Source organism: Scyliorhinus torazame, chromosome 14, assembly GCF_047496885.1.
Source record: "Scyliorhinus torazame isolate Kashiwa2021f chromosome 14, sScyTor2.1, whole genome shotgun sequence".
In the NCBI taxonomy this organism is placed as follows: Eukaryota; Metazoa; Chordata; class Chondrichthyes; order Carcharhiniformes; family Scyliorhinidae; genus Scyliorhinus; species Scyliorhinus torazame.
The window spans coordinates 46,169,170-46,177,853 of NC_092720.1; the positions used below are offsets into that span (position 1 = coordinate 46,169,170).

Here is an 8,684-nt window from a genome sequence, read left to right on the forward strand (position 1 = left end):
TCTGACAACATAGGGACAATACAGAGGTCAAATAAAATAATATAGAGGGTAGAATCATAGAATTCACAGTGCAGAAGGAGGCCATTCGGGTGGTGTTGGGTGTTATTAGCATATGTGTAGAATCTTGCTCATACTTTCTGAAGATGTCATTAAGGATCACCACATTGTGGACCTGGAGTGATGAATTCCTTGAGAGGACACAAAGTGACTGTGTAGGACTTCAAAGAAAGAGCATTGGCTACAATTAGATAAACAGGAATTTAGCTCAAATTTACCAGCGGAAAGATATTCTGAGTATTATAAATACTGGTGTCTTCAAAAATCCATAAAATTCAGTAATGAAAATGTAATGAGCTTCAGAGTAAAATTAGGGATTCAACATTATCAATAATAAAACACAACAAAAGAAAATGGAGGTACTTCACAATGTAGTCCAGTTATCCTAAATGGTCTTTCTGCCAAGGTTGAACGATCAGCATCACGAAATTCTGTTTGACTAACATCAATAATGTTATGATCAACTGACAGAGGTGTAGCTCACTCAAATTAGCTGAAGTGTCGGTTCTCCTTTCCCCTAGACTGGTCATTCTGTGGCTGCCTCGAGCATTGGGATGAACATATTTGTTCAAGTGAAAATTTAGGCAACTACTGCTAGAGACAGGTTGAAAAGGCAGTCACTCCCTCAGATTTGAATCGTGTGGCGTTGGTCACTTGTTTCTGCAGATTACAGGCCACTGTGAACTTAAAATAAAACATTTGAAAATTGATACGATTAATTTAATTCAAATACTAAAATCAATCACAGTTGTATGAGTGGACAAATGGGAGAATGTAAACAAGTCCATTCTGAAGTTATTAAGATTCAGAAATCCACATTAAAACTACTGAATTCTATTTTTGGGGGGAGGATTGAAGATATGTTCCGCCTGAAGGTGCACAAAAACGTTTTAAAATAGTGAATTCAGCTGGTTAACTGGATATCAGTTGTTATTTCATTCTTTAGAACTCACTGGTGCAGAGTCTAGTTGGACTAAAGATTGCCTGAGATGGTTTTTGCTTTTTGTTTGGGGTGTATCTGACACACAAAAAAAGCCTTTGCCCGTGCTTTTCTGTATATACTTCGCCTTTGAATAGAGAGAATTGCAATTGCTATTCAAACGCTGCCGGTTGATGTCACTGTCTCCTCTCCCAGCCTGGGTGGGAGGAGAGTGATGATCATTAGGCTGTTCTACATCACTCCTTCCCCGGATGGATGACTTCATTCTTCCGCTCGGAGTTCCTTTATGTTGGCGGTGGGGTCCCCGGCTCTCTGCAGAACTCTCTAAACACAGAAAGGAGACAACATCTCCAGCATCACCGGCGGCGCAACAGCAAACCCTCAGCCACCGACAGTGAACGCCAGGATTACCCAGAAAAGACCCGCCTCGTGCAATTTGTGCAACTCGCTTTCAGTCGGCGAATTTCCGAGACATTGCTGCCACCCCACCGTTCTTGTTTTCGTTTCCCCCCCTCACGTCTCCCCCTCTTGTTGGAGGCACCATGTCGGAGATTTTGCCCTACAGCGAGGAGAAGATGGCTCATTTCGGCGGGGAGGGTGAGGTGGGTCAGCTCTCCTTCAGCTGTCGCCTCCAGGACACCAACACTTTCTTCGGGGGCTCCCAGCCCAAGAGACCCCCCAAACTGGCTCAGATCGGCCGAGCCAAACGAGGTAAAAAGCGCAAACGTTCGCCTAAGTCTGGATGCGCTGCTCGATCCAGTGTCATTTCAATTGTTAATCGCCTCATGATTTTTTAATGAAATGCCAATAGATAGTAAATCTCGGCATTTCGTCAAAATAATTGTTTGTGTTTAATCCAGATCGAGTCAGCGAAGTAGCGACTTCCCCTTGGTGAGATAGAGTGAATGATGTGTGTAATGTTTATCGTATTCCTCCTCCATTTGACAGAAAATGTCCCCGCTGTTTGTGCGGGTCTGTAGAATATCGATTACACACACATTGTAAACAGAAACCCTGCCACCAGCCCACTTTTCTTTTCAAATCCTGTATGGTTTGAAAGTTCTTGTCTGTCGCCGTTTACGGTTCGATTCAATCCTATTTAACATTCAGCTTTAATAAAAATTCAATTAGATTTTCGAATCCACTTTCCCGCAAAAATCGGTTTTCATTTCATCGGTCCGTTTATTGAGTTGCGGCTTTTTATTTATTATGCACATCATGCACACTTTGCTGCGTCTTTTGCTTGGATGATCAATTTGGAAATGGAACAGAGACTGTCGGAAATCCGGATCCCTAGTCCGCTCAGACGCTTTCATTCGCCACGAATGGGTGTTATATTGCCAGATTCGCACCGTGTCAAAATAAACCCGCTCTTAGACATTCCTTTCCAGACCAACTTTCATAGATTTTGCAGAATCCCGCAGATCCACATATCGCGTCATGCACATAATTCAGTAACCAGGAGTCATATCAGACTCGACACCTTACTCGCTCCTCGCTCGCCATGACTGAGGTTTTCCAGCATTTTCCGTTTTCCAGCGTTTTCTGTTGTCATTTCAGATTTTTCCATAATTCGCCCAACCCGTTTAACACGTTTTTAGTATCTAAATCGCAAAAACGATGCAGATTTCCATCTGTTTCGGCTTTAAGACCTCGCCAAACACGCCAAGGTGTCTGCTAATTTACTAAAATATGCGTAGATACGCTGTCCTCAATTATTTCATTTAATTCCAACTTGATCAGCGCAAAACCAAAATACAGGCATTTCGCTGAGCAGATATTCCGATTCGCACCATAGTCTCCCCAGGAATAAGAAGCACTATTTTTTGGTAATTAAAATGTGTTGCAACGTCAGATTATTTGGCGATATTTTGATCATTTGTAAGGACTGGGAACAAACATTTAATTTGACGGAGTCTCGCACAACATCAAGCTCAAGAAAACAAGTCCGCGTGATCTTAACAAAACAATGCACTTTTTAATGTTTGAAATAAATTACAATTCCACATATTTGCCTTTGACCAAAAATATGGTGCATGAGGGCGATTGTTTGCCTCCTGTTACGGTGCATTGAAGGTCAACATGTTTGTTTACATTTCCCAGTTTGATCATGTTTTAGTGGGGGTGGATACTGTCTGCAGACACTGAATTGCCTGTAATTGCTTTACAGTTGTTATCGAAGACGACAGAATAGATGATGTTCTGAAGGGTCGGGAAGACAAAACCTCGTCTGGAGTGTAATCGGAAAGGGTGACTCCCAAACTTTTTAAAAAACTATTTTAAAGCACTTTTGGGCTGTGCATGCGTTTATGGATTGTCCAGAGAGATTTTGGGGCTTGCTGACGAATCTCCAATCCAAACAAATGCACACAAATTGAGGAGCTGTCAACCTCAGCACCATTCGGTTTATCTAAGGCACACACAGATCAAGTAGCTGTCCATTTCAGAATCCCAATCCAAGCGAACGCACAGAAATGGAGGAGCCGGTCATTGCAGCAGCAACACGCTCCTCTCAGTAAATGTACGGAGATTCCCGAGCGGTGCACATCAATTTCAGACTAATCACAAACACGGCGGTTGATCGGAGACGGCGACAGCTAGCTAAAGCGACTCGGTGGCAGAAAGAACGAAAGCAAGGGACAACGAGCAGAAAGAAAGGATTTTTTTTTGCATCAAAATAGACATATTAAATTCATCCTGTTGCATGAGCTTCCGGTCACGGTGCCAATATCGGTGCCAGCAGTCATTAACAGTTTGGCACGCTTCTTTCTAATGGAATTCTTCGTACTTGTATTTTTATATCTAAATCTTTGTAAAACAAATGCTAGTCTATGTATTGTAATGCATTAAAAATGTTTGTATTTTTTGTAAGGATGTATAAGACCAGATCCAGTGACTTGCAAGACTGATTGACTGATTGTGGTCGATTCTGTATCAGCATTAGGAAGAGACTTATTGAATGTTATTTATGAACCTTAGTCTTCTAGGGATTTTTGTTTTTTTAAGTTATTTTTGTTTATTTGCACACATCAATGCTAAAAATCTGTATTTAAAATCTATATTGTGAATAACCATTGCTATTGGATTAGTGAAATCTAAAGGTTTATGGGGAAAACTAATGCACTGTTTAAGAAGTTTAAAATAATGCGCTGTTAACATTGACTCTTCTCGTTTTGGACTATTCTGACGCTGTGTTTTTTAATTTAATTTTGTAACATTCTTTTATGAAGCGTATTATCGTTATATGTGCATGTTAACATGAGGCGTAATTTTAAATAATGAAAACAATCGTTCCAAGGATATATAAAAGCAAAAAAATTGTAATGACATTCTAAGAATGATTCATTGTACATTTTATGACCATTTTCACTGTATTTGGTGAACAAATAAATGGTTGAAGGCTGTAAGGACACATATTAGTTCACTTTCTCATTGTATCTGCATCGCATTTTGATTGAATTGGTTGAAGAATTTAAAAAACGATTTTTAAAAACGATTTGGTGTACACCAACCATATCCATACAATCTTGCACTGTATCACATAACTGCAAATAAACTGTTGACTGGTATAATCTGAATTGGGGTTCAGAGTGGAAGGACAGGCACATTTTTTTAGGATTACATTTCTAGTTTGTTTTATAGAGACATTATCCTGAACGGTTTATAGATATACAACCTGAATTTTAGATGTGCATTGTCTTCTTTTTCATTGTTCCCATCTGCCATTTTATTTCTTTCTTCAGCAGAGGTCTATGATCTGGGCTAATGGTCACTAAACATAAATAGCACTCCATATGTAACTAACTATATTCCATGAGAAACTAGTGACTGAGCTGGACTGTCACAACCCAGATGTGGTTAAAACATTGGGAATCCAATCAGTGGAGATATAGATAAAAGCAAATTACTGCGGATTCTGGAATCTGAAACAGAAACAGAAAATACTGGACAATCTCAGCACGTCTGACAGCATCTATGGAGAGAAAAGGGAGCTAACGTTTCGAGTCTGGATATCTGGAGTGGAGATATAGGTTAGGTGACGGGGTTGGGCGTTTTTTGTAATAATACATGGATTCTGAGGTGGGATGATAGGCGGAAGTGTTTATTCTTACTGTAGAATTTTGTCATCGTGGATCGTCAGTCATTTCCTGACAGCATGTTTTCGGTTTTGTTATAAACGTCCTTATCTAAATTACTGCCAGGAACACTGGCCGGCAGCAATAGGAATACGTGGGCTGAATACAAATCACCGAACTTGTATCCACCATAATGGGAATGCCAACGGAATGCAGGGAATCGAAACACGGGTTGCAGGGGATTACAGATACATTTTGAAATTAAATTTTACGCAATTATCTCTCACTTTGATGAGTACCCAATTTAAAAGTAGGGTGACTTTCATTTTTCCCAAACATAGCAGTTAATGAATGTTTGACAATGATGCAGTGTTGAAATGACATTGGTTTTAAGCGTGTGATTAATATTGAAGCGTCATTGAATTTTAAATCCCGATAACTGAATTCTAATTACATTATGCGCAATAAAAACGAGGCGATGTGGATTATGCCTGGCGGAGCGACATTGTGGCATTATTTGCATATAAATAAAATGAAATGAAGGCGCGCGGATTACAATTACGGTTGGTCATCAATTGTACAAACCTGGTGTCTATTTTCATCCATTTTTGGCCCAAAGAGGATAAATGTTTAGTTAATTTTAAAAAAGATTAGCCGTGCCATTGGCAATGAAATCTGGAGCAGATTGTTAGCTCAAATAGTGAAGCCCGAGGGGCCCCATCCGGCGACAGCTCGAGTCACAGTTACCATTGTACCCGAATTGGAGAAATTCCAATGTTTCTCCTTCATTTCTGGTAGAAGCAGAAGCAGGAAGGGTGCATACGTCTTGGGAACGCAGGCAAACCAACAATTCAATTCTCTGCACTTCAATTATCTACACCGTGAAACACTGTTGGTCGTCAAAATCTTCTCACTTCACTGTTTTCAGGAAAATATGGAAGTATGAGAAACCGCATGGAAAAGTTCGACGACGCTCGCCATTGGAATTTGTTTGGCATGTCACATTGATGTGGCAGATAAGTTATTCGCGCTCTTCATCACGACTTCCTTATCTTTTGAAGTGGGGCATGTAATTACTATAAAACAGGCTGCTGCAGTAAAGCAGAACTTTATATCAGACCGGCTTCTGCTCTCCAAGTAACTATTATGTGATGGAAATGTCTGTACTCGGGCATTTCTTTCCTAAAACGTACGAGAAGGCAAACACAATTAGTGAGGACCATCCAGAAGGTAATAAAGGGCGTGCCAGACCCCCCAAAAGAAGACCAAAAACAATATTACTTTCTCATCTATCGACATGTACAGAATTCGCCCTAATAAATTAAGTTGCGTTCCAGGAAATCTTTGTTGAAGTAGCTTGGATGAAATAAAACACCCACATTTTTTTTTTCATTGGAAAGCATAAATCAAAAAGCATAAATCACTGTGCATGTGGGAAATCTGATATCAAACCAGAAAATGCTGGAAATACTCAGCAGGTTACGGCAGCCTCTGTGCAGAGAGAAACAGAATTAATGTGTCATCACAATTGGGAAATGTGAGAAAAAGTAATAGGTTTTGAACAAAGAGTGGGTGGTTCATACTACTCCCTCCACCATCTCTGCTACATTTCCCACACTCCTTCTCTCACCTCTTCTCATCCATTGCAGAAACACAAGTTCTCCTTGTCCTCACCTTCTGCCACCAACGCATTAAACGGATCATTTTCCATCCAGGTTGCCATCATTAAACATATGTTACACTCCCCTCCTCTTTCGGCATTCGAAAAGGACCGTCCTCTCCATGATACCCTGATCCACTCCTCAGTCACTGCCAACATCCCGTAACTTTCCCAGGCATCTCTCCATGGCCTGGTTTAGCTCAGTGGGCTAGGCAGCTGGTTTGTAATGCAGAACAAGGCCAGCAGTGCGGTTTCAATTCCCACACTGGCTGACCCGAACAGGCGCCGGAATGTGGTGACTGGGGGCTTTTCACAGTGACGTCTTACTTGTGACAATAAAAGATTAGTATTATGCAAACACAGGAGATGTAACACCTGTTCTTTTACCTCCACTCTCCTCCCTATCCAACGCCCAAACACCCCTTCCAAATTAGGCAGCGATTTACACATGTATCTTTCAATTTAGTCTACTGTATTCACGGCTTATAATGTCATCTCCTCTACATTGGGGAGACCAAATGCAGATTGGGTGACTGCTTTGTGAAACACCTCTGTTCAATCCACAAATGTGATCCCAAGCTTGTCTCTCATTTTAATTCTCCACCTTGCCTTCATTCACGCTGATATTCCTTCCCTCAGTCTACTGCACTGTCCCGGTGAAGTTCAAAGCAAGCTCCAAGAACAGTACATCTTTCCACCTCAACATTGAGTTCAACAATTTCCGACCATAATCTCTGCACCCATTTTCTTTCCTTTTCATGTTTTACTTCTTCATTTATTTGTTGCTTTCAGTGAGCTGCTCTCGACACATCTTTTTCTTTTCTTGCCCCATCATCATTCCTTTTGGCCCTGGAAAACTAACCCATCTGTCATTCAACCTCTCATGTCTTTCACAGTATCACAGCCCTTCCTTTTATTGATGTCCCACCCATCCCTTGTTCTAAACTTGTTACTTATTAAATTTTACCTCATTCTGATGAAAGATGACAGACCTGAAATGTTATCTCTGTTTCTCCCTCCAAAGATGCTGCCATAACCTGTTGAGGTATTTCCAGTATTTCCTGTTTTTTTAAACTTGTTTTCATGTTTGACTGAAGTCAGTCTGAGGCACAGGTCAATCCCAAATCGAAAACAGTTACCACTTTTCGAGATTATGCAATCCAATGTCTACCACCAAAACATTGATCAAAGAATTATGAGAAACATATCTATTGTCCAGGTTGATATCTACATATACAGATACCAGGCATCCACCAATCCAGTTTATAATACGACGCCCTAATATACTTTTACCATCATTTCTTTTAATCATAGTATAAACAACTTCAATCTTATCAGAAATGAAACTGGAATACTAATTCTGCTTCCAGAGAGTGCATATGTTTTACTCCAAACTCAAAGTAAGACACTGGAACAGGAGCAAACTATTTGTTTTATTAAATCTGTTGTCTTTTTTAGATATGGCAGGATTTAATTTAAAACAAAATCCAAATTCTTCACTTTCTCCACATCCCTTAATACTGTGTCTTCAAAAAATACTCATGTCACATTTAAACACTTAATTCAAATCTACACTTACATTCTTTGGCACAGTGCATTGCACATCCCCGCACTCATTGATAACATTGCTTAATTTTGATTCTTGCTCTGGATTCACAACCTGGAGTAAAAGGTCTTTTCCTATCTTCTTTGTCATTTCCACCATTACGTGAAAAACCTTAATTAAATTATTACATCATCGCCTCATCTCTTGGTACTACAACCCAAAGCATAGGGTCTCATCATAGCCTTATACTTTCATACTAGATAATATTTAGTGAATTATTGCAGGAGCCCGTCCAACCCAGTAAAAACAGTCGGCAGAGTCCCAGGGGGCCATAGGCTTATCTCCCATGTGAGAAGAGAGAGCTGACTGGCGGTGTAACCTGAGGGTCACCACAACTCAGGTGAG

The 8,684-nt window shown here is 40.4% G+C and overlaps 1 protein-coding gene across 1 annotated transcript; it reads left to right on the top strand.

The window, feature by feature from the left end:
• The first annotated feature begins 1,246 nt into the window (after nt 1–1,246).
• camk2n2a (calcium/calmodulin-dependent protein kinase II inhibitor 2a) lies at nt 1,247–4,409 on the top strand. The gene is made up of 2 exons (XM_072474090.1): nt 1,247–1,708; nt 3,168–4,409. Exons 1-2 carry the CDS (start codon nt 1,540–1,542, stop codon nt 3,236–3,238), a joined length of 240 nt encoding a protein of 79 aa, XP_072330191.1. The 5' UTR covers nt 1,247–1,539; the 3' UTR covers nt 3,239–4,409.
• The last annotated feature ends 4,275 nt before the right edge of the window (nt 4,410–8,684 follow it).

Coding starts and splice junctions, on each gene's coding strand:
- camk2n2a (XM_072474090.1), top strand. CDS start 1,540: ATGTCGGAGATTTTGCCCTACAGCGAGGAGAAGATGGCTCATTTCGGC. Junction 1,709..3,167: donor GATCGGCCGAGCCAAACGAG/GTAAAAAGCGCA, acceptor ATTGCTTTACAG/TTGTTATCGAAGACGACAGA.